Consider the following 26860-nt stretch of genomic DNA (forward strand, 5'->3'; position numbering starts at 1 on the left):
GTTTTCACACACACACACACAAACACACACTCACTCATATTCACCTTAGGAATAGCATACAACCCTTATTCTTGAAATGTCCATGTTGATATTCTGTGTTGTACAAACTCATTTTGCAGCCCATACATACAGTATGTTTATGTATTGAGAAGGCTAGAGGAAGAGTGATTCATTTTTTGCTTTATCCAATTGAATTACCTTCTCTCAGAAGCAGGTACTCTCCATAAGCATTCCATATGTACTCAACAGTCTATCTGTTGAGTAACAACTTCTGTCCTTGGATATTTATATGGCACTATAGCAAAGATTTTTTTTATTTATTTATTTATTTATTTATTTATTTATTTATATTTATTTATTTATTCGATTTCTATGCCGCCCAATCCCAAAGGACTCAGGACGGCTTACAACAATATAAAATGCAAGACAATAAAAAGAAGTCAAATAAAAAACTAAGTTATAAAACCATTAGTTAAAAACTCTTAATAAACATAAGAAACTAACCCAACATACATACTAAACATTCATACAATTTCGCCATAGTTTTTGTTGGTTCCAGCATTGCTTGCAAAAGTCGATCCTTTTTTCAGGCAGAAGAAGATGCAATCTTTAATAGTGTAATGTTATCTTCCATATTAGCTTGACAGAACAACTGTCTACTATTCTTCTACTTACCCATATATGTGGTACACACCATGATGATGAACAAGCTTAGTGTAGCTGTGGATCTTTGCATGATCAAAAACAGCTCTCTTTCCCATCCTCAATTTCCTGCTTGGTTTGTTATCCTAGTTACTGAACTGTTTCTTTAGTCAAAAAGAAACCGAGGAGAGAGTAGAAGTATTTATAAAGTGTGCAAAATTAGAGCCATATTTGTTATCCTGAACTGAAAACCCCTAATAGGACTTCAGCATTCTGTTGATGTAGAATCTATATCTCTTGATATACATGTATCACTCAGAGCATCATTATTACTTGTAAACAGCATTTATTTATTTATTTTGTCAAGTACGTTTTGGTAGTATACAAAGATATAACAATGTAATACTAGTAAGAGGAACATTAAGACAGGGGACAGAAGGCACACTTGTGCACTTATGTACGCATTGGAGGTAAGAAACTTTTGTTGGAGAAGATACATAATCTTTTTGTTACTGTAGTCTCGGTTTGAGTTTGCTGCTCCATGTCCCCCCCAAAAAAGTCTTCTTTTGATTTACATCTGCTCTGTGGGACAACCTAGAGCTGCCTATCATTGCATATGCATTAATATAAGAAGGATTAACTGTTCACATGCCCTTTAAATACCCAGGACTTTATATAAAGTCATGGAAAATAAGCACCATGTTTTATCATTCTCTTTGAGAAGATAGAACACCTCTTAGTGTGTAAATAAACTTTTATATTAGTAAAATGAGATTAATAGCACTCATGGTAAAATGGAAGAATGCACTTTCAAGTAAATGTTGCTTCTGTTGGTCCAACTGGAGTTGGCTGATTCTTATCAGCTTCATCATTGACCTTTGTTATCTGTTAAATAGCAAGCAGACACATATGTTTGTTCTCTTCTGGATTAGTTGTACTGTACGCATTATGGCACATCATTTTCAGTTTCTGGGCAATAATTAGCAGTACTTAATCACTCACTGTGTCAGGTGCTCTCACCAACCTTTTTAACATTTTGTTCTGCATGATTAAACCCCTCTCTTTTAATAGAGAAAAATGCCATCGTTGATATGGTACTCAAATATAATTTAGGAGATTATTGAATGTGTCAGTAAATTATTGCTTTTTTTTACAGGTAAGCTGAAATAAGGTTCCCATCTCTTTTTCCCATTGGCTTTTATGCTTTTATTTTCCTGTCCTTTCACCCTCACCCATCCCACTCTTACCCATCTTTATAGCCAGCAAAATTATTGTATTGTAGCTGATGTGTTCTTGCCTGCCATGAGAGCACAAAATCTACTCCTGCAACCAGGCTCATGAATCATACTAAAGTTTTTCACATGCTTTTTGAGTGAAGTGAATATTAACCTGGCAGCTATTTTCCACACAGATCATAATGCTGGTACTTAGCTGTTGGCACTGTTGTAACAAGCCTGAAACAAGCCTTCAGTTGTTTGGACTGCAATGAAACAAACAGACTTTGTCCTTTGGAAGTGCATTTAAAATTTCAGACACATGAAAAAGAAAATCCTAAATTGTATGCTATACTTGATGCTTTTCACAACTTGGAAAATTATGTATATAAGCTCATGTATATCCATTGCTCCTTTAGTGTAGAATAAACATAAATCAGCACTAGATTGGTGGTATTAAATGACTAATTTTGGAGAAAATAAAATAGTGAAATTCAAATTTTAATGCATTTTATTACTTATCATCACTGTCTGTATGTGATGAAGATAAAAGAAACATATTTAATTTGAAAGGGAATGTTGTTGGGAAATCATGTTCTTTGCAGTTTTTTTTTCATGTGGCAGAATGTTTCTGGAACATATTGTTTCTTTAAGGTGACTGCTGAGCATTTGAGCCCTTGCTCTGTTTTACACCGTTAAGTTTTCTGTGGCTAAAGGCTGCAGAGGAAGACCTGCTGAGAATCTGCTGTCTCTTTCAGATATCGCTCAACCTTTTCTAGCCCTTACAAAGACCAGGGCCACAAATGACTCTGGGAAGAAGTAGCAAACCATACATCTCATCAGAAATTAATGGGGTGGAAAATCAAGACTTTGATGAACATAAGGCCACTATAAATGAAGCATACAATGTAAATGAGTGCAGCTTCTTTGTGAGAAAGATGCAGTAGTGAGCAATTTAACGAGGAACAGACATTGATAGACACCTCCAAGCAATTTACTTTATTTATTTTTGGTTTGCAAAAACAAAACTCACGGTGTAGCAGTGTCCTCTAACAGGGCTTTTCTTGAATATTTTTAAACACACAGCTAAGGGTATTTGCAAGGTGTAGTTTTAATAAATGCCTAAAATGTTTCAGAGTATGTGTATTAATTCAGTTTTCTTGTTTAATTCTTCTTAGGCTAATAGTGTAAAGATCCAAGTATGAAGCTTAAATATTTTAATGCAAACTTTTAACAGTTGTTTTGCTAGAAAGCACTTTATGCAGCAGAACAAAATTCTCTAGTAATCTGTTTTTTAAGATTGCTTTTGATGATCACGCTAAAAATGCACTGAAAACAAGCAAAACCCTTTTGAGAGTAGGAATTGATATAGCAATGATATAACAATTTTCCTCTGAGCATTCAGATTTTTTTAAAGCTAATGTTGTTTTCTATCATTTTATGTGCATGGAAGTTAATTTGATAGTGGCATAAGGATTTTTCTTTGGAGGGGATCTCTGGAATGGAGTAAAGTGACCTGCTAATACTTAGGCCAATTTCAATGAATCACTGTAGGTTCTTCAAAGAAATTCACCTGTATTTACTGCCAGACTTATAATTACTATCACTGACTCCACGTTTCAGAGTAATGAATCTAAAGAATCCTCTTTAACATAATGAGTTTCATATTCTTTGTAACGATGATCACAGTGTTTTAAATCAAATATACAGAATATGTCAATTATGCTGGAGTGTTTATTTATACTCAGTTCGAGAGATCCAAGCCTTTAATTTTGATGTGTTTCAAATCTCTTGTTAATTTTTCTCTTTGCACTTAGCTCTTTTATATGCTGACATTGTGAGTTTCATAGAGACGTTGGAAATGGCCAACAAGCAAGCTAGACAGACAGACATGCCTCAACAAAATACTAGGTTCCAAGTTTCATCTGACAACTTGAGAGTTCTGTCTTTATCTTGATCATTTTTCTGCCCATTTGGGACAGGGACATCAAATATAAATTTATGGAGCAAAGACAAAATCTAATACAAGGTCAAGTTCTCAATGCAATAAAAAGTGTCAGAGCTAGAGTTAAAAGTTAAAATCCAGAGACCTTGCTTCCAGCATGGCTCTTCTGAACTGAGATTTTATAAGTTAAGAGATTTGGGGATTATGTGAATATTCAGAAGGAATTTCTCTCTGATTCTTCAATAGTGTGCAGCATCTTTAAGCTTGAATCTACTATTGCCCGTGTTTTCTAGGTTTGGTGGAACTTTCTCCTTTCCTGTGTCTTCCAATGAAGGGCTCTCTGCCTTGTAATGAACTGAGCCTGGGTATGTCTCCTCTAGAGTCCCAGTTTCCAGTGGTTTAAAATTGTGCAGCACGTTCAGTAGTTTGGAGAAGCCATGACATAAGTAGTGTGAGCGACCGCTTCAGTTGAATTACATTGCAGGATGCATCAAGGAAAAATAAATATACTTCACATGAAAAACGGAAAATAAAAAGTTTTTGTATTCTGGTCTGTGTTGTATTTATGTTTCTTAAATTGGGGTTTTTTACATTACTTTTAATATTATATTTGTTCATATTGTCTTTTTACTGTTGTTAGCCGCCCCGAGTCTGCGGAGAGGGGCGGCATACAAATCTAATTAATAAACAAATAAAATAATAAATAAATGTTCATTTGTATTTATAAATAAAAGTAGTTGATCCCTTTTTATTATGACTGAAGAGCTCATGAATGTTTATATATTGTCAAATATCATTTTAATCATAAGGTATATCGAAGTGTTCAAGTATTATGCCGCCAAGCATGGGGGGATTAACTTCTCCCTACCTTCTGATTCAAGCATTTGTGAATGGTGTGATTGTGCTGACATGTCTGTTTTTTAGTAATTATGGGTTTTAATTTTTATTGTATTGCTTTTGCTGTTGTGAGCTGCTCCGAGTCCTTGGAGAGGGGCGGCATACAAATCTAATAAATAATTTAATTTAATAATAATAAAATAATAATTGTGCCTCCAAATTAATGTGAAGTGTGCAGGTTTCCACACTGAGGAAAGATGTCCAAAATTTTCCTTCATGCTATGCTTTAGTCTAATTATGTTAATTACTATGCCAACCATCTTGCTGTTCAACTCTCAACTTTTTTGAAACTATTGATTGTTCTAACATCTTATGAATGTTTATGGTAATGTCACATGTGCAGGCCCATCATGCATAAAGCCCTTTTCAATATTTCATTGTTTTTCAGAGTACTCAGCTGGCCTTAGAACATCTGGAATCGGCTCCTGACAAACTGAATGTTCCTGAAAATTGTGGAGATTTGGCGGTAAGAATATTTTGTGATCTCTTTCACTTGTAAAACATTTTACAACATTCTCTACAATAGGGGAAAGTATATTTAAGGCATGACATCTAAAACACAATAATATTACAGCTCTGTTTTTGAGGGTCACATAGCGTGAAGATGAATAGATTTGTTCTGCAGCAAATTCCTTCTTTACCATTCCTTTACCTGCTCAAAAGGATATTTCTTAAGGAGAGTCCTTCCATCTTGATTTGAATACCACATTGTAATGCTTTGTAATGATGTGGTATATTTAAGATTTAATGAATTTAAAATCTGAAAATAATCCTTTCTTGATCCCAGCTAGCAAATTAAATAGGAAAGCAGTTGGAATATCATTGTTTGTTCATTAGACTGAATAAAACTGGCATTATATGACAGGATTATAATAATGTCAGTTATTTAAAATGCAGACTAAGTACTGTATATCTGACTGTACTTACTTACTTACTTACTTACTTACTTACTTACTTACTTACTTACTTACTTACTTACTTACTTACTTATTTATTTAAGTTTATTCTCCATCATGGGTGGAACCAGCATTCAGGATGGGTTGTCCTCATCCAGTCAGAATGAAGACCGAGTCTTTTACTTTTTGCTAGATCTGCCCTCCTGAGCACTCGGTCTTCAGACTGGATGGATGTGGCTACCTTTCTACCCCTTCCTGAATTGCTTTTTCCAACCTCTTTTGGCTGGTTTTCTGCTTCATCTGAATTGATTTCAACCATGAGTTTCAGACAGAAAAATGACAGTTGCCATTTTGGGTGCTTGGCAGCTGAGTTATTGTTCCTGCTGTGGCAGGGGCTTCTCTGCCCCCCCTCCATATGACATTGACTGCAAATGGTTTGCCCTAGTCTGTTACTACAGCCTTCAGACATTGGCAGCTTACAGGAGGGAGCGGCATGGTCTCTGGAGCTTTCAAACGAGCATCTTTTACTACAGCAACTGGGTGCGCTGCTTGTCCATCTAAAAAGTTGTGCCTGAGGGGGGATCACCATAAGGGAGACCTATGAAACCTTCTTCCTCAAACCCCTTATCAAATCACTAACAGTTGCCGCTGGGGGTTTGCTGCCAAAGAGCAGAAATTTGCCTATGACTAACAGCCTCACGGAGGGGATTGGCACAGTCACTAGAGCCTGTGCTCGCGTTGCATCTTTCATCTGAATCTCACCACCTGTTCCTGGACTGCCTTTGAGACTCCAGAGCTGTCCCGAGGTCTGTTTTTGGCTTGCCCTGGTCAGCACCTCTAGCTAATTGGCTCTTCCACAGTCTGCCATTTCTGGCCATCCGTTAAAGTGGCCATTTTGTCTCCTCTCTGTAAGTCCTTCAAAATGGTCAGTGATGCTGTACTGAAGTTGCAAATGCCTCTATAAAACAAACCGCCATGTCCCTGAGGAAGACCAACTTGACCCCTCTTCTTAAGTGGTGGCAGGGCCCTCCAATTCATCTTGGGGCTCCACAGATTCTGAAAGGGTGGAACGGCACAGGGACAAAGTCCTAAATAAAATAAGCAGCACTGCTTTGGCTCAGGACCAGGGCCTTTCCCAGGATCTGGCTGCATCCTCTCGATACATAGAGGCTGTAGAAGCCCTTCCCCTGTGGAGGTACATCTGGCTCTGCGTGACGTGGTTCCAATCGCCAGGGCCAATGCCAATATTTGGGAGTCAGCAGACTTCCCTAGGCCCTCCCACCTGGCAACCGCAAGGTTCCCCAGTGCCCTGGGGACCAGGCTTGGCCCTTCCAGCTGGGGGTCTCCTCTGCAGGGATTCCAACCCAGTTGGACACCCCCCTCTACAAATGCTCATGGTGGCTGCTGTTCAACTGGGTCTGGCCACATGCCTTCAGTCTTGGAGTAGTCCTTCGCAGATGCCGGGCACATGTACCACCCCAGGACTGGGGTCCCTGCCAGACATCAGAGCCCATACTATTACTCCGATATGTCGGAAGAGGACATCACTTCTCCTCCCGCAACAAAATACCTTATTCCACTAGACTTGAAATTCTGAAATTAGACAATTTACAACTACGTCGCCTCCAAACTGATCTAACCATAGTTCACAAAATCATATACCAAAATGATTTCCTGTTAATGATTACTTCACCTTCAACCACAACAACTCAAGAGGAGGAACATATCCTTCCTCCTATGTATACTGATACTGTTACAATTAGATTAAGATTTGATATGAATGATTATCTTTTCTTTCCTGCCTGGGATATAAAGAGAAGTAAATTTGGAAAATTCTTTTTTTAAGGGCAGCTTCAATAAAATGTGTGTCTTTAAAAAAAAGTAAGAATGAGTTTAAGAATATAAGAAATGGATTGTAGCACGACGGCACAGTTTTGGTAGATACCTGTAAACGGCAAATAGCCATGAGAAATTGAGATAGCTAATAGTACTTTGAATTCAAATCATATCTGAAATCTGGATGATAGGATTTGAAAGGAGGTAGCACAGGATGAATATGTACCACAATAAATTGGATAAATAATTAGGGAATTTGGATTAAGAATTTGGCATTTGATATTATATTGTATTGTATTTTAATTTGAGGTATGTGAATTTGAATCTCTGTAAAGTGTGGAAAACAATACAAATTTATACCCCACCCCACCCAAAAAACCCCACAACAACATATGAGCAAATTCAAACCAAATTTATACCGCTCCAAATTAGACTACAGAAAATATGACTTCGGGAATAGAGGGATCAATGCCTGGAATTCACTACCTGAATTCTTCCCCCAACCCCAAAAACTTCAGCCTTAGATTGTCTACAGTTGACCTTTCCCTTTTCTAAGAGGTCTATAAGGGGCATGCACCATTGTGCCTACCGTCCCTGTCCTACTGTCCTATTGCCTTTTTTATCATTCTCTGTTATGTTTATATAAACTACTATCCTATACTTGGTTAGCAAAAATAAATTAATTAAATAAATAAATAAAAAATTGAGTCTCCCCTGATTGACTGGGATGAGGGGGAATACAAACTGTCAGAAGATGAGGGCATAACGCAAGACCAACAGGTCTCCACAGCTCTTTTTCCTCCAGGACTCTTTAAATCCCTGCTTTTTAAGGCCTGCATGGTGATGGGTTTGGATCCAGTCCTGCCTCCTTTACTCGTTAAGCTGAGTAAAACTAGCATTACATCACAGGATTATAATCATGTCAGATATTTAAAATGCAGACTAAGTACTGTATATCTGACTTTGTTTGTTTGTTTGTTTGTTCGTTCGTTCGTTCGTTCGTTTGTTCGTTCATTCATTCATTCAATCATTTATTTATTTAAGTTTTTTCTCACCTAAAACAACTCTGCATCATTTACACTTTGCCTGTTATATAACCTAGACTGAAATGCATCATATGAATAAGAACACTTCCATCCAAAAGAACCACACCCATAATATCATACTCGATACTCTTTTTCATCTTCTGACACCAGCATCAGGATCTGTTTAATTATCCTAACGTTTTTCAAAAATTCTTCAGACGAGTCAGATCTTAATTGCTTTCTAAAATTGTAAGAATTGTTAATTGCCCTTAACTCCAGGCTCTGTGCTGTTCCACAGAAGATAGGTATAAAGATCAATTGCACCTGGAGTTTTAGTAGCAAAAGCAGTTTACAGAGTCAGCATATTTACAGACCTCGGAAAGAGGGAAGGCTGAGTCAACCTTGAGCCGGTGAGACTTGAACTGCCAAACTGCAGCCAGCCAGCAGTCAGCAGAAGTAGCACGCAGTTCTGCATTCTCACCATGGAGGCTGGAAGTGGGGATTGGGTTCAGATCTACAATGTCCATTTTCTTAAGAGTTGTCTGTCACTCACAATATATTTGTTGCTCACCACCATAATGCTTCCATTGCCCCATTTATTCTTCACCCCTGTTTTTTACACATACCCCAAAGTATTCACACTATTTATCTCTCTGCTTCACTAAACCTATATAAACACTGGGCTCTATCTAACAAAATGAAATTCAATACTGAAAAAAGTAAGGTTCTACATTTAGGCAAGAAAAACAAAATGCACAGGGATGGTATATGTGGTACCTTGCTCAAGAGTGGTAACTGTGAGAGGGATCTTGGAGTCCTAGTGGACAACCATTTAAATATGAGCTAGAAGTGTGCAGCAGCTGCCAAAAAAAGCCAACAGTTCAAGGCTGCATTAACAGAGGGATAGAATCAAGATCATGCAAAGTGTTAATGCCATTTTATAATGCCGTGGTAAGGCCACACTTGGAATATTGCATTCAGTTTTGGTCGCCATGAGTTAAAAAGGGTGTTGAGACTCTAGAAAGAGTGCAGAGAAGAGCAACAAAGATGATTAGAAGACTCGAGGTTAAAACATATGAAGAACTGTTGCAGGAACTGGGTATGTCAAGTTTCATGAAAAGAAAGACTAGGGGAAACATAATAGCAGCGTTCCAATATCTCAGGAGTTTCCACAGAGAAGAGGGAGTCAAAGTATTCTCCAAAGTACCTGACTGTAGAACAAGAAGCAATGGGTGGAAACTAAACAAGGAGAGAAGCAACTTAGAACTAAGGAGAAATTTCCTGATAGTTAGAACAATTAATCAGTGGAGCAGCTTGCCTCCAGAAGTTGTGAATGCTCCAACACTGGAAGTTTTTGAGAAGAAGTTGGATAATTATTTCTCTGAAGTGGTATAGGGCTTCCTGCCTGAGCAGGCGGTTGAACCAAAAGACCTCTAAGGTCCCTTCCAGCTCTGTTGTTGTTGTTGTTGTTGTTGTTGCCCTTCCAGCTCTGTTGTTGTTGTTGTTGTTGTTGTTGTTGTTGTTGTTGTTATTATTATTATTATTATTATTATTATTATATTTACATTCTGGTTGTTTTTTATTTAACCATTTGGCAGCCATCATACATTTCAAACACCTGACTGAACTCCACCTCCCCTCCCCAACAATCACAGTTAATTTTTCAGTCTTTCCATCCAAGCCCAATATGGCATCTGCAAGAACTGGGACTCCGACTGAACTCAATCACATTTTTGGCCCTGCTTCTACTACCCCTACTGACCAGAATATCCCCAAATCCCACCATGTTGTCCCAGTTAACCCTCAGACCATTCTGTTCTCCTTCTCCTATACCCATGATGGTGAACCTATGGCACATGTTCCACAGGTGGCATGCAGAGCTCTCTTTGGGGGCACATGAGCTGTCATCCCAGCTCAGCTCCACTGTGCATGCATGCGCCTTCTGCCAGCCAGTTGGTTTTTGAATCTCTGCCACACATGCACAGGGTGGGGCACATGTGGGACAGGTGTGCATGCGCCGGAGGCACATACAAAGGGTTTGCGTGAGCATGCATGGGGCAGGGTACACCAGAATGCACATGCGTTGCATTATGGGAGTGTGCACACGCTTTCAGCACTCGGCAACAAAAAGGTTAGCTATCACTGTCCTATACAATTACCATTTCCCCAAAAGGGAAAATGTTTTCTCAGGCAAGATGCAGAATATTTCCTTTTTAGCAAGCCATGGAGATTTGGACTGATTTTCAGTAGCAAAACACAACTGACATTCATAGAAACCAGGGAATAGAACTGTAGATAAAAACTTTCCATTCCTGCTGATACCAGGTTATTCCTCTAAAGCTTAACTATCATGGAAAAGCATGAACTGGCAATGTCTCTTGGGACCTGTAATCTGTCCAGTGCAGAAATTGTCATTTCCAAATCCATCCTAGATTGTCCTGCTCAGTCTTGGCATTGTTCTTTGGTAGTACTATAGACAAGCAATTTGGAGTGACTGAATGCAGAGATGGTATTTTGGGAAGCCAGACTGCATATGTTCAAAAGGTGACTGTGTATGGATTCTGGTAGTCATAAGGCAGTCATTTATCAGATTTATACTAACTTGATAGGATGCTTTCCATCATTCTGCTAAAACCTTTGTAAATATCGTAGCATTATTGCAAATATATCAGAAATGGCAACAAAACCAATTTTATGGATTTTTAATTTTAATTTTGTTTTAAATAGATAGGGCAGCGAGCCTGACTAAAATCTTTGTAAGTATCATAGCCATTATTGCAAATAAATAGCCCAGAGGCAGAAGCAATCCGGCTTTGTGTGAATTTTTAATTTTATTTTTTTGTAATAGATAGGACAGGGAGCCTAGCCAGCACCAAAAGAGGTTTCTGATGGAAATTATACCAATCAAAGAGGCCTTGTCAAATAGTTCTTGCTAAAATTACAAACCTTTTATTAAAATATACTTTTAGAGATATATCCCATGTAATATTTGCCGATACAGTATTAAGCATTTGAGTATGTTATTGAAAGTTAGAACTCCTTTTCTCAAAACAATAGTAAAATCTAGCAAAGATCGTCAAACATTATACAGCCAGTTTGGTCTAGTGGTTAAGGGACCAGGCTAGAAACCAGAAAACCATGAGTGTTAATCTGCCTTAGATATGAAAGTCGGCTGGGTGACTTTGAGTCAGTCATTCTTTCTCTCAGCCCAATTCTACTCACAGGGTTGTTGTGGGGAAAATAGGAAAGGAAGGAGTATTAAGTACCGTATGTTCTCTGCCTTGTTATATATATAAATAATAAAGGCAAACTTGAAAAAAAACCTCTACAAAATCTAATTATTTTGAGGTTCAATGGGTCCTGGATAGATACAGCCTATTTTTTTAAAATCTCAGAATGATCCTTTCACACACACAAACCTTTTTGTTTTTACATTTGTGAGATAATTATTTCACTCACTTGAAAATTTTCTGATTTCAGAATTCTCAGAAAGAAATTATTGAAAAAAGGTACAATAAATACAAGCAACTTGTGGGCTCATTACAGCAGCATCTGGAAGATTTAAAACACAAACTTGAAAGCTTCCAAGTAAGTTTGTTTTCTCGTCAACGTTTATCTTCTCTGTCTATCTATATAGTTAATTCAAAAAAATAGCTCTAATTGCTGGATAGTGCATAATCACAGTAGCAACATGCCAATTTTAAGAATTGTCTAAAAAGATGTCAATTTACATTGCAGGGTCAAACCAAAGATTTCGAAATGTTAATGTTCTGTCTCTAATGGTAACTTAATAAGTTACGGTAATAGTTGGGGCATAATGAAACTATTAGTCATTGGAAGAATAGAAGGACTACGAGAAGGCCAGAGCAAAGTTTTTAAAAAGTTAGAGCCCAATAAGAATTTGGCAAATTCACAGCCAGATTTGCAATCATTGTCACATTGGTCCTAATGCGTGGTATTCAGAACTTTCAACCTCTGCACTGGAAATTTACTCTCCCCACTCCTTTCTCTTTCTCTCTCACAGTCAATATAGACTGATGGGATGACTTATATCAGGCCCTAAAATGGGAAAGTACTGTTTCAGGCAGCATATATATGCAAGTATGTATGCTAAGAGGAAGTACAGTGGTACCTCAAGATACGAACCCCTCGTCTTACGAACAACTCGTGATACGAACCCAGGGTTCAGAAAAATTTTGCCTCTTCTTACGAACTTTTTTCGAGTTACGAACTGGCATTCGGAGACTGCTGGGAAGCCGCGCGGCTGTTTTAAAAGGTGACAGCCGGGCGGCGGGGCTTCCCAGAAGCCTCCCGAACGCTGGTTCGTAACTCGAACAAAGTTCGTAAGAAGAGGCAAAATTTTGCTGAACCCCGGGTTCGGTTCGGGAGGTTGCTGGGAAGCCCCCCAGGCCGGCTGCGACCTTTTAAAACATCCGCGCCGCTTCGCAGCTGTCTCCCGAAAGTTCGGCTTTAGTGTTCGGCTTCAGGAGACAGCTGCGAAGCAGCGCGGGTGTTTTAAAAGGTCGCAGCCGGCCTGGGGGGCTTGCCAGCACTCCCCGAACCCCGAATCCAGGTTCAGGGGGGTGCTGGCAAGCCCTCCAGGCCGGCTGCGACCTTTTAAAACACCCGCGCCGCTTCGCAGCTGTCTCCCGAAGCCGAACGCGGAAGTTCGGCTTTAGCGTTCGGCTTCAGGAGACAGCTGCGAAGCGGCGCGGGTGTTTTAAAAGGTCGCAGCCGGCCTGGGGGGCTTGCCAGCACCCCCCCGAACCCCGAACCCGGGTTTGGAGGGGTGCTGGCAAGCCCCCCAGGCCGGCTGCGACCTTTTAAAACACCCGCGCCGCTTCACAGCTGTCTCCTGAAGCCGAACGCTAAAGCCAAACTTCCGCGTTCGGCTTCAGGAGACAGCTGCGAAGCGGCGCGGGTGTTTTAAAAGGTCGCAGCCGGCCTGGGGGGCTTGCCAGCACCCCCCTGAACCCGGGTTCGGGGTTCGGGGGGGGTGCTGGCAAGCCCCCCAGGCCGGCTGCGACCTTTTAAAATACCCGCGCCGCTTCGCAGCTGTCTCCTGAAGCCGAACGCTAAAGACGAACTTCCGCGTTCGGCTTCGGGAGACAGCTGCGAAGCGGCGCGGGTGTTTTAAAAGGTCGCAGCCGGCCTGGGGGGCTTCCCAGCACCCCCCCCGAACCCAGGTTCGAGGTTCGGGGGGGTGCTGGCAAACCCCCCAGGCCGGCTGTCACCTTTTAAAACAGCCGCGCGGCTTCTCAGCAGTCGCCGAAAGCTGTTTTTTTGCGGGGGGTTTTTTGGTTGCACGGATTAATTGACTTTACATTGTTTCCTATGGGAAACAACTTTTCGTCTTACGAACCTTTCGTCTTACGAACCTCCTCCTTGCACCAATTAAGTTCGTATCATGAGGTATTACTGTATTAGAATGTTTTAATTTTAGAAATCTTCATGATTTAAAATGGACGATTTTTTTTTTGTTAATATAGAAACATAGAAGATTGACGGCAGAAAAAGACCTCACGGTCCATCTAGTCTGCCCTTATACTATTTCTTGTATTTTATAAATGTAAATATAAATGTTGATAGTTTATAAATATTGTTACATATACATGTAACATGCAAATATGTAATATTTGCATTTATATGTAAATATAACTGCTTATTATTTCAACAGGAAAAAAGATAAAGCAGTAATGGTTACATTGATTGTTCTGTTCAAAGAGGAGAATATATTTATCTTTTCTGTTTGGATATCACTTCTGGATTTTTTGTTTGTGATAAAAAAAATGAAACATGGACTTTGGTTTTGCTGATTAGATAGATTTATTGTTATAGAGATGGCTAGTTATATACTAATTTGTAAAAGTAAAAAGTTGAGGTGGTAATGTTATCTTGCACTGTGCTAAAAAGAGTTGGAAGTCAATGCCCTTTTATTCCTTTGTACCTAATATTTTCTCACCCCCTTTCTTTTTTCTTGCCTGAATTTCCCATTTTATTTTTATTTGTAATTTTATACATTGATAAAACAACAAAAGTTATACGGAAAGGATAAGTTCTTTATTTTTTAATGCTCTACTTGTGAAAGGTTTATTTTCTTCTAAATTAAAGTCCCACTATATTGGAATAATTCAGCAAAAGGATTTCATTCACATTTAAACAGCGAAGGAATTAAGAAAGCTCAGAAAGTCTGGCTCCATATTAGGTCAGGGTCAGGTCAGGTCTTGCCCATCATTAGAAACTACACCACTACCTCATTTAGACACACATACAATATATATATACGCCCCATGTTTGCCAAGTCCTTCTCTGTTAGTGGAAAAAAGTCAAAAGCCTATTATCTATTTTTAGGATAATGCACTGGGAGCTTTTAAATTATCAAAGGTGGAAGATCAGATTAAGCTATTAGCATGGAGACGGTATTAATAGAGTGTCAAGCATTTAGCTCTTAAACGTTTTTGTTTTCTTTCTGGTCTGAAATAAATCCATTGTATCTATTTATTTATTTGGAAATGCTTATTTCATGCTGCAACAAAGTAGATAATTCACGGGATGCCACTTTGCAAGTTTAAGGACTTTGCGTGGGAACAACATAGAGGCCAATTCCTGTTTATGTGCATTTTAGCAAGAAGGGACAGAGCTCCCAGCAGCAAATACAGAAGATGACCTTTCCCAGAAGTCTAAATGTTGTTGACAAAGACACGCAATCTGGATGGAAATTATATGTAATGGTAACTACTAGATTTACATTCTGAACACTGAAACCGGATTTTGCCAGTTTAAAATAGTACTCTCGCAGTTATATAACCTGGCTTGCGGTTATTTTGAATCACAAAAAATAAAATGGAATATAATCAACATCAATCTTTTTCACATGAAAAAACTTCTTCTCTTTCACAGGATAAGAAGGCCAATACTGATGTTTCCATCTGGCAAAGCAGCACTAGTTTTATGACCAGCTCCTTGCTTTCTAAATCTGAATGTAAGAATTGAGATTTCATTAAGAATCCTTGTAAACTTTTCAGTGAAATGACCAGTAATTTGTTTTGGGAAACCAAAAGCTTTCCCTTTGGTGCACTGAATCCCTTCCTTTCTTTGGTTACCGCAATGAGAATATAATTCAAGTTCCACAAATGCATAGAGGTTTTTCAGCAATTAAAGTATGTAGACGTTTCTCAGTCCTAATTGAAAGAAAGAAGTCATTGGAAACTACCTGGTGTCCTTGCATTTATATAAATCATGTTTTTTTTCTTGGATATATTGTCTAAAACATTGTCTAAAAAATAAAATTTCATTTTATGATTGTACATCCAGGGCTACCCTCTTGGTTTATTTCCATTTGATCAAAATAGATAGAATACTTCTATGAGAGAATTTTAAACAACAAGAGTCTTGCCAACTGTCCATATCCAAAGGCAAGTGGAGTTTCTGGTTTTTCTTTGAAGACATTTCACTTCTCATCCAAGAAGCTTCTTCATCTCTGAATCTGAAGAAGCTTCTTAGATGAGAAGTGAAACATCTTCAAAGAAAAACCAGGAAGTCCACTTGCCTCTTGAAAAAGCACTATCCACAACACGGATGACTGAGAATCTCCATAGACATTTAGTGATGTCATTATCAAAGTTTTCCAAGACCATCAGTATCAAAAATATTTATTTAAAATTCTAGGGGAAAATAATAAATAAACACTTTGAATAAACACTTTGATGAAAAGCTTGTACAAAACATGGTTCGGTCTTGGTAAATAAATACTGAATGTAAGACTTGTTTTCGGTAGTTCATATTAAAATAATCAATAATTTATTTTTAATCCCATGAGATCTTGCTGAATTTCTGTGCAGTCCATCTCTAATATCATGTATGTGCAGTGAAGGGATTCCAGAAGAATTCATGCAATAGTTGTTTTTAAATCTGTGTCGTTTAATCGTTGCCTGCCATGTCACGCAATTGATTAAATCCATATTTCTCTATCAAGAGTATTGTTTAGTATAAAAATATAGCTTCTATCTGATGTTGGCTATTTTAAAATAAAATAACATCAAATTGTTATTAAGTTTTAGGCACCCCCTCAAAACTACTTCAGGAAGCAACATGGTCTTATTTCTGAAAAACCATGGAAAGTAGTCTTTCAGAAGAGGTGAAGTGAATTAATTACCAGACTTTGCCTAGGTTTGGAGCACTTCACTACAGGAGAACTCTGAGAGGAGGTTTCTTCAAATTTTGTAGAAGGCTGAGCATTTCAGACTGGGCAGCTGCGGTATTGTATGTCCAAGATAGCTGTAGTGGGCAGCTACAGTGAATGCTCCAAGCTACAGTAGAATATTACGTATTAAAGTATTAAAGCTGTCCAGCCTGGATCCTCATTCTGACCACTTGCAAAAGATGGATGAGCAGTGTAGGAGGTTCCTAGCTGAGTGGCACGTTGTTTATGCTTCTAAACAATCTTCCAGACTGAGTTATTCACATTCTGAAGTTAACCAACTTAAAGCCTCTTGGCACTTGCCAAAATATTCCAGGTTTGATAGGTCACACTTGCAGGGTGAATTGCAAGTAATCCAAAACTTCCCAAACTTGAAGCTTTGGGAAATGCCCGAGGAGGATTGAAGTGAGCTTTGTCCTGCATGCAGCACAGGTTCAAAATGATTCAAAGTCACCTAGGATCCTTTGCTGAGGCCAATTGGGTCATCTTTTTTGCTTTAGAAAAACAAATCAAGTAATCTCCAAAATCTGACTTAATCAAAGCAAATCTAGACGATTTCATACAAAATGGCTAACACAGTGATTGAATCCTTTAACATCATCCCATGGTAGCAGCATATAACTCTTCTGGAAGAAATATAAGGCAAAAGGGATGGAACAATGCAAATGAAACTGGCAACAATCTCCTTTACCAAATTTTTGATCAGAGGAACTGGAGAGATGAATGCTTCTTTTTTTTTTCCTGAAGAAAGAGAAAAACAACAATTTCTTAAGGGCAAGCAATTCATTTAAGAAGTGAGTGTAGCACTGAGAACATCCTACGGGAGGAATATTCTCATGAGGTTTACCCTTGGGATTTAATGTAAGCATAAGAAGCCAGACAGACTATGAAAAGCAAAATCTTCTCACATATTCTTTGCCTACCTACGTTACCAGAACATAGAGGGTGCATTGCTTATACAGGATTGTATTTGTTTTCATATTAAGGGGGCTAGAGAATGCTAGCATAGAGAAAATGAGCCAAACGGAAATGTGCAGATTGCATGCACATGATTTTATTTCTGCTTATTAAATCCCATCCCCCCGATTCCAAAAAATAAATGAAATGATTACAGCAATCATTTTCTGTTATTACACACTGTTTCAGCAATAAAATCAGTAGTAATTCTTTGAGTGAGAAATCTTGTTGAAGGGATACATCTAATTAACACAAAATCAAACGACTGAGTCTCCAGATTTTCTGGTCCAGAGCTCAGGGTTAAATTTCTCTGCTCCACGGCTAACAATGCAGCCGTAGCTTAATAATAGTCATAAGTTCAGCAACAAATCATATGGTTTACATGAAGGGCCAGATGCAATCCCCAGATTCTGAAAGAAATCCCAGAAAGCTGATGCTAGTCAATGTATATTACACTGAAGTAGATGGCATAAGGTAGTTTCCTATATTTCAATGAATTATTTGGCCATCACACAGTTCTTGCTAGAAGAGATGAAAAAGGACTGTGTAACTCCTTGGCAATCCAAGCAGTTAATGACATCTATTCCTCTTCTGCTGTACTACACAGATTTTGTTTGAAAGCAGGTCTCTAAAGGCCAAATATGTCATGGTTTACAATTTTCAGCTTTTACAACACGCAGGAAACCTGTTAAAAAGAATTTAGAAGTGCTGATTAATTGCCAGCGGTACTTTCTACTTACTTGCAGTATCCCACTATATCATGAACCACTTTTATACCTTTATAAACACTCAAATGAATAAAATAACCACAGAATACTACTTAGTGTTATATTTAAAAGGGTAACACCAGAAAGGTTATTCATTCCATTGCAAGATCTCTATGCACTGGACTGCACTGCACTATTAATGCTCAATGGGAGTGAATTCAAGGGATGAAACTTGTTTTGAATGACTTACTGAAAATTAACCTCTAAATTGAACATGGCACTTATTTGATGGTTCTATTTTAATGTAGGGCTGTTTTTTCCCAATCATTCTGCATAATTTTTCCTTTGTATCATGACAAATATATGTCAAATGTATTTCATGACCTATGTAATGCCTTTTTTTTCTAACAGAAACTTCCATCTGCTTGAATTATTAATGCTGAATATGACTTCACATCTTGTTCTTAACAACTGGAAACCCAAAGGTGCTTTTTCAAAAGGCAGATGGACCTTTTGTTTTTCTTTGAAGACATTTCGCTTCTCATCCAAGAAGTTCCACCATTCAGTCAGAACTGAAGAAGCTTCTTGGATGCGAAGTGAAATATCTTCAAGGAAAAACTAAGAAAGTCCAGTTGCATTTTGAAAAAGCACCTTTGGGACAATCATAGACATTTAACATTTCTAAAATTCTGCATCTTGCTTATATGGTATTATTTTTTAATGCCAAACTTTGTGAACATTGTAATAATGAAGGACAAGGAATGTAAGACTCTTACGTTCACTACCTAACTGCGATCATAGATTTTGCTGGCATCTTCTAATCCTCCATTGGTAGACATAGAATATGCTACCATTGGAGGATTAGTAGATGCCTGAAATTATTTAGGGAGACTTCTCTGTTCAATTATCTTTAAACAATTGGTGCACGAGAGTCTTCCAGACACACATACATTTATTATTTTATTATTTGTTCACCTTTATTGTTATACTTTTCAAAACCAACCAAATTATTACCGTAATTGAGGAAGGGGAATGCAAACCAAGACTGAAGATAGTTTAGCTTTGATTAGCTGATAGACTGGTTTCTGTGAAGTTTCTGAAAGATGCTCTAATTAATTCATGAGCTATGAGATGACAATTGCCTTTTGAGGGGGGGCGATAAAGCTGTACCTTGAATATTAATGTTTAAAAGTCTCTTGTTTGACTAAATATAATTTTTCAAAGATGAAATCCTAATATTATCAAATTCCCCAAAGAAATATGAAAAACCATATAGTATAGATATTCCCTAGTTCAGAGATCCCCAACATTTTGGACCTCAGGGACCACTAAATTCATAATTTTTAATCCTATAGATCCATATAACCATATTATATGCCTAATGACTGGGTGGGTGGCCATGGCTAGGTGATAATGTGACTGTGTGGGCGAGGTCAACTTGATGTCACTCACGTCGAGGGGCATTTCGCCAGCCTCTACTTGCCCTTTCTCTCCCAACCTCTCCTCACCTGCCCACCCAGGTTTCTTAGTGCCCCAATAGGAAGCAGTTGTTGGAGCTAAGCAACCACCATGAGAAAGAGTTGGCAAAACAGCTGGCTCAGTTCTAAATGGATCTGACCAAAAAGGAAGCTCATCAGAAGCTCCTCACTGAAGACTGTGTACATAGATTTTCCAAGCAGAGAGAAGGCCTAAGGGAGTGCAAGACCAGGTACCGGCACCTGGAGGTTCAGCTGGCTGAGATGATGCAGTCCCACTGGAATGAGGGTCTTCGGCACCAGCGGCACTTTCCTCCAGCCTTCGCCCAAAACCACACACCAGGAGGCTGAAGCAGACCCAAGTCAGAATTTCTTCCCCCCCTGCGACCTGCATGAAAAGATCCCGAAGGGAGAGAGACTGTGCAGCAACACAAGCATTCATTCATGTTTCTGGCCCAGGGGTTTTAGTTTGAGGATCCCTGATTTAGTGCAATCTAAAAAATGCAAATAATTTTTCTGCAGACCACCAAAATTTTCTTGCAGCCCACCAGCAGTCCATAGACCACCAATTGGTGACCGTTGCCCTAGTTTAGGATTATGGCTTATAAGCATCTACAACAATGGCTAAAATCACACATTCAATTAATCGTAGTTTGGCTTTGGTTTATTAAATAACCTACAGTTTATTAGGTATTCTGACACAAACTATAATATATTGTATCTTATTAAAGTAAAGCAAATACATTTGCTGCAAACTATACTCAAAATATTGGATCTCACACATTAGGGAAGGACTTTCAAAATGACACTTTTTCAGACTTGATTCTTTTGAGTTGATATTGCTTGTGATCAGAGATGGAGTTAGTGATCTTTTTTTTTTTTGAAACTCCAAAATGGAGAAAGAGAGGTTTAACTTGAGAGTCTTTGCTCAGATTCATAGTTCTGCTGACAGCACAGTGAAAATTAAATAGATCCCCTGTTCCACAGTACTGTATCTTTACTTCTTGTGTATCTTTGTATGCCAGAATTTAATCTTTATACTCACCACTGGGTATATTTTATATTCATACCGTCTATTTAAAACATTATTATGGGAGCCAGCCTGACTAAATCATTTTGTAGAAAAGAAGTTTATTTGACAGCATAATTTAGACAAAAAAGGTGCTCATCAGAGACTTAATTTACAGAGGCAGATTTATTTTCAGCTGCCACTTAACAAAGTCTGCCAAAAGGAAAAAGAATGAGCCACTGCCTCTTATCAAGGCGTTGATCTTAAGGAACTATTTATAATGACCACTGGACTTTCCTTTAGTTTTAGATTACAAACTGATTAGCATCTGCAGATGCTTTGCATTAGTGTAAATGTATCTCTTTCCTGTTTGTACAGTTTTTATCTTTTCAGTGAATTGGCAAACCTTTTCCCAGAAGCCATTTTGTTCCAAGATTTAACTCTACTGTATATACATGTAGTTATAACCCAATACCTTCACAATCTGGATCTGAGATCTTCAAAATCTTTGTGAAACCAAGGCGCAGCAACTAGGTTCATGGCATTCAAGTTACGCTGCTCATTCACAGCACATTTATTTTATTTTATTATTTTAAATCCTATACGTGTTATGTTTATAAGTAACTTGATACAGCAAAACATATCCAACATACCATTATTTTTCCCACAACAACCCTCTGAGGTGAGCTGAGCTGAGCTGAGAGAGAGTTATTGTGAGTGTCCAATGGCTGGCTCAGCTGGTTATAGACGTTGAGGAGGATGAACCGGGTCCGTCTGGGTATTCTATGCCTGTGGTTTTTTGCCAGCTGAGAGTGGAGGGGAATTAGAGCCTGGAAGACCACCAGAGACTGTAGAACCCCCCCAGCTATGGTAATGTCTGAATCAGAGAACGAGGGAGACATCGAGGACCCAATATTAGATGCTAGAATTAGAAGAATGAGAGACAAGCACGAATATCTCTATAGATGTGGATTGAGGCATTGAATATCTCTATGTACATTTTGCCATCCCTGTGAGTATAAAAAGGGAAGCTCGTGGAAAGTGTGTGTGGAAGATCAACGTTTATACAATGGAAAGCAAGGACTTGCAGCAGAGACCCAGTCCTAATCTTCCTGGATTCTGAAACCCTGGCTTTGAATGGAGCATAGGCTAGGGGGGACATGATAGCTGTATACAGGTACTTGAGGGGTTGCCACAGAGAGGAGGGGGACACACTGTTTTCCAGGGCACCAGAGGGCCGGATGAGGAACAACAGTTGGAAACTGACCAAGGAAAGATTCAACCTGGACATAAGAAAGAATTTCCTGACAGTGAGAGCGATCAACCAGTGGAATGGCCTGCCAGCGGAGGTTGTGGACTCCCCAACTTTGGACACTTTCAAGAGGAGATTGGACTGCCATTTGGCTGGGGTGATGTAGGATTTCCTGCTCAGGCAGGGGATTAAACTTGATGACCTGTAAGGTCCCTTTCAACTCTAATAATAAATAAAAAAAATAGTGGGTAAACTGTCAGAGCCAAGAATTAATGATTGAGAATTTACAATTCTATTTTGGAGGGCTTTCAGGACTGTGCTGATAACAGCTGAATTGGCCTGGTATTCTGATGATCTCATTGCTGTTTTTATCATGTTTCTTTGTAAAGACAATTTGTATAAGGTTGCCTTCGCATCTGAGTCTTAATTGTGGATTAATTAGTGGTAATTAACTGGCCCGGGCAGAACAAGAGTGACTGGCCCAAAGTCACCTAGTTGTCTTTCATGACTCAGGTGGGACCAGAACTCACGTTTCTAGCCTAATGCCTTAATCACTGGACCAAACTGGCTCTCTATCATAAATCACTACTAATGTAAGCATTAATTACATAGAAGGCTCAGAGCATTTTCATCTCAGTAATCATTTCCTGCTATGCTGAAGTATGTTATAGAGCCTCATGGCGTCACGGCATCGTCATGTGATGCATGAGGACTTTCCCCCTCTTCGCTAAACTGGGCATGTGAAGTTTACATCCATGGGCCAGGAGTTTGACAGCCATGTTCTAGAGGAAGTGGGTCCATACAGAAGATGAACTGTGTTTGTTGGCTCATCTGTATGAACTGAGAGGCTAGTGTCCTATTAAAGTCTTTCCTGTGGTTTACAGTTATATTCCATAGAACCTTATCCATCATTTCACACAATCAATTCAGAAAATCCTATAAGGTTTCCAAATAACCCAAATAAAATTATATTTAATTAAATTGAAAAGCTAACAATTGCGGTATGTCCTTATGCTGATGGTACTGCAACAGTTGGGTGCCACATCTACTCTACTAGGTGTTCTGTCTGGGTGCCCCCAGACTTCAACACCAACTGAAAAAAGCAGCCAGACACGGTGGTAAAAGCAAAGGCACTTTATATTTGGAAAAACAAACACAGAGAAAAACCTGTTCTTCCCAACAGACAGGCTATGAGGCTTCACAGCAGAGTCATGACGGCCAGACAATACAGCAGACTTCTTGCTGGCACACACACCACTGTAGAGAATAAGACCCACGTCTTTCCCCCCAAGGTTTCAGCCTTCAGGGCCACAAGCCAGAGTCAGAAACGCCAAAGATCACAGCCAGGTGCCAGGACTCCCAAAGATAATACTCCACAATACAGGAAGGGTGGGTCTGCCTTTTCAGCCTTTCTGGGGAGAACCACACCCAAACCCAGCTGTTGCCTATTTAGGGCTGGAAATACCTGGCTAATTATCCCCTTCGTTGTGCTGCTCTTCTCTGCCTGAGATCGATGATGGCTTGTGCATTTTCATCCAAGGACTCCAGGCTGCTTGCTGGGGAGAGCTCCACCCCGGGGGACTCAGGCTGTTCTCCCTCTCCCTCGGCCTGATATTCCTCCTCCCCGTCTGCCTGGGCCTCCTCCTCCTGTTCCTCATCCTCCCCCTCTGAGCATGGAGCCGGCAGAGGTTCAGCCGTTCCCTGAGGAACCTCAGACGGAATCACAACACTAGGGAAGCTGGGGGTAGGAAAGAAAAGATGATCAAATTTACCTTTTCTCCAGGGAGGTTAGAGCTAGCATTCAAAGTGAGTTGTCCTTGTCCAATCAGATTGAAGACTGGGCCTGTCAATCAAAGCTGAAGCTCCATCCGCCCTCTTGGGCCCAGCTTAGACTAAGTCCTCAGTGAGGACAGACATGGGTGACATGTCCCAAAAAGAACCTCCATGGTATTATTTTATGAATAAACAAGGCAATAGATCATTTATTCATTCCAAAAGTCCCAAGTACAGGATGAATAAGGAAAAAATATCATTTAAACCAGAGGTCTCCAATCTTGGCATCTTTAAGATCTGTGGTGTGGACTTCAACCCCCAGAATTCTGGGAGTTCTGAGAGTTGAAGTTCACAACTCTGAAAGATGCTAATGTTGGAGACCCTGGTTTAAACCTCTGGAAACATAGCCAAAGTACATCATAAAAAGCTTGATCCAGATAATATACTGCTCAAAAAAATAAAGTGGACATTCAAATAACACATCCTAGATCTAAATGAATGAAGTATTCTCATTGAATACTTTGTTCTGTACAAAGTTGAATGTGCACAACAGCATGTGAAATTGATTGTCAATCAGTGTTGCTTCCTAAGCGGACAGTTTGATTTCACAGAAGTTTGATTTACTGGAGTTATATTGTATTGTTTAAGTGGTTCCCTTTATTTTTTTGAGCAGTGTACTTTCTAAGGCAGCTTCCTAAACAGGACAGATGCACTGTGATAGAGTTTATAAGGCAGTGAATTAGCTGCTTGAACAATCTAATTTTTTCTCAGTCAAGCCAACCATGAAACTGACAGCTGGAACATGCTATGATTATTATGAATAACCATAGAGTGGGAAGTGCTTTTTCTAAACACATTATATGATATTTGCACACCAATCTCTTCAAATTGGGACTCCAATAGCCATACTGTAGCATTCACCTGAATAAAGAACCTGGCCCGGGAAAACTCATTTACAATATGAGCAGAGGACTTTGTCCCTTTTTCAAAGAATATGAGAATGCCTACTAATTACAGCTCAGGCAAATGAACCATTATTCTGAACTGCTACCAGAAGCATCATTTGATAGTGTCCAGATGTCCTGTTTTATGCAAGGTAACCTTTAGTCACAGGTAAGCCTTCTTTCCCCTAAACTGTTTCTTTTACCATACACATTCATTAGCTAAAGCAACGGGTTCCAAAGGTTAATATTGTACTACATTAAGAGGATTTCCTTTTAATATGTTGTAAGTATATTTCTTTTTGATTTTATCATTCTCCTTCTGGTTCTTGTATTAGTGGAAACATAAACAGGATTTGGTATTCCATCCGGATGTTACTATACATAAATCTACATTTTATTTCCTATCTGCTGATAATGTGCAAGGTTTAGTGGCCTTTCTTCACAATGCTGTTAAATTATTGACTTTCCATTACAATAATAGGCAATTTTCAAATTATTTATGGTAAATAGAGAATGGAGAGGAGAGGAGGTTAATTAGCACATTCATTTTGGTAAGGAACTGGCTTAGGTTCTGATGTTTAACATAATATTTGCCGTCGGGCATGGGGAAACTAAACATCTCCCCCTGGGCACGTTGAAGTTATATATGGTATGCCTGTATGTGTGTATGTTAGTATTGGGGATTTTCTTAAACTTATAATATTTTAATTAATTGGATTGTATTGGATTGTTTTTCACTTGTTGTGAGCCGCCCCGAGTCTTCGGAGAGGGGCGGCATACAAATCCAAATAATAATAATAATAATAATAACTGTATAATATGAATTTGGCACCCATCTGCAATGCTTTAAAGCACTTATCAGATTCCTAGTCTAAATTAGAGACTAGCCATTTGGGGGTTTCCTGATGGGTCTCCCAATCATGTACTAACCATGTCTTATCCTGGTTAGCTTTTCAGCATTGGGTCAGACTCAGCTATGAATTGACATCTGGCTGGGCTGCTATTGCTAAAAATTGTCGGGGAGGGGGGGATTCCTGATCCCCACATGTGCTTTGCCCTTCCTCATAATTTGATTTATTGTCTCACCCATAAGGGCAAGCTTGGGTAATTCCCAACATACATAAATGAACAGCTTCTTTCCAACACAATTCCCTTATTGAAAGGTAAATATTAAAATCATAGCAAGGTGGATTAGCAGGTTCAGGCTTTTAAACTTCACTGTTGAACACTTTTTTTAAGCAGGCTCATCAGTTGACGTAACATAAACATAACAACTGGTTATGTATAACGTCTATTCAACATATATGTGCAGTAACAAGCATATATAATATAAGTAGACATACAATTGATTTAGAAACAGATTTGTTTTTTGGTGCTATTATAATGTCTCACAGTCAGTGTCCAGATAATGTATAAAATAGCTAATTGGCAGTAGTAACATGATTGAAAATCAGGCGATGCATTAAGACAATCCGTTACATACTCTTGCTTAGAATTATAAGGATGGACTGGGGCTGTTATGGTTATTGGTTCCATTATTATGATACAATGGAAAAGACAAGGTGGTATACTGAATGAAAACACTGAAAACTTTTAATATTATCAATCAAAATATAAAGAGTAACAATACTTCAATTTCTTCTTTAACAAATAGGCTTTCCTTTTTAAAAAAGGATATTTAGTATGTGTGTATCACTAGTAGATGACTATGAGTTCTTAATTTATTAAATTTCATTTATAGTGAAATAATTAGGGTTAGTAAATTGTAGTAAATGTTTTTTAGATGTAATACATCTCTGGAGGGCACACTTGAACGTTTTATTAGGGACAATTTTGGTTGATATAGCTAGTTTTATAGGAGTGGGGGGAGTTGAGGCTTCTCTTTCTGTGAATATTCTCAAATTATTAAATTGTTGGAGCAACAATGTTCCAAACCACTCAATTTTTCTAGTTCAATTTGTTTCCTTTTGATTTGAACACAGTCCCTTTTCAGTATCAGTATTGTCCATGTGTTTGCAGCAGCTGGGCATTATCTCCTCAATGGACATCCTTTTCAATGTTGTTATTATCAGGTGGCTAAGACTTCAT

The 26860-nt window shown here is 38.8% G+C and overlaps 1 protein-coding gene across 1 annotated transcript in view; it reads left to right on the forward strand.

Moving 5' to 3' along the window:
* CEP128 (centrosomal protein 128) overlaps positions 1-15760 on the forward strand; it is a 199143-nt gene extending 183383 nt beyond the window's left edge. The window contains exons 21-23 of the mRNA XM_070753955.1: positions 5087-5164; positions 11936-12043; positions 15356-15760. Coding sequence (XP_070610056.1) covers positions 5087-5164; positions 11936-12043; positions 15356-15448 — 279 coding nt within the window. The 3' untranslated portion in view covers positions 15449-15760. The remainder of the gene's footprint in view (positions 1-5086; positions 5165-11935; positions 12044-15355) is intronic.
* Positions 15761-26860: the final 11100 nt, after the last annotated feature.

The sequence above is a fragment of the Erythrolamprus reginae genome, chromosome 1 (genome assembly GCF_031021105.1).
Source record: "Erythrolamprus reginae isolate rEryReg1 chromosome 1, rEryReg1.hap1, whole genome shotgun sequence".
In the NCBI taxonomy this organism is placed as follows: domain Eukaryota; kingdom Metazoa; phylum Chordata; class Lepidosauria; order Squamata; family Dipsadidae; genus Erythrolamprus; species Erythrolamprus reginae.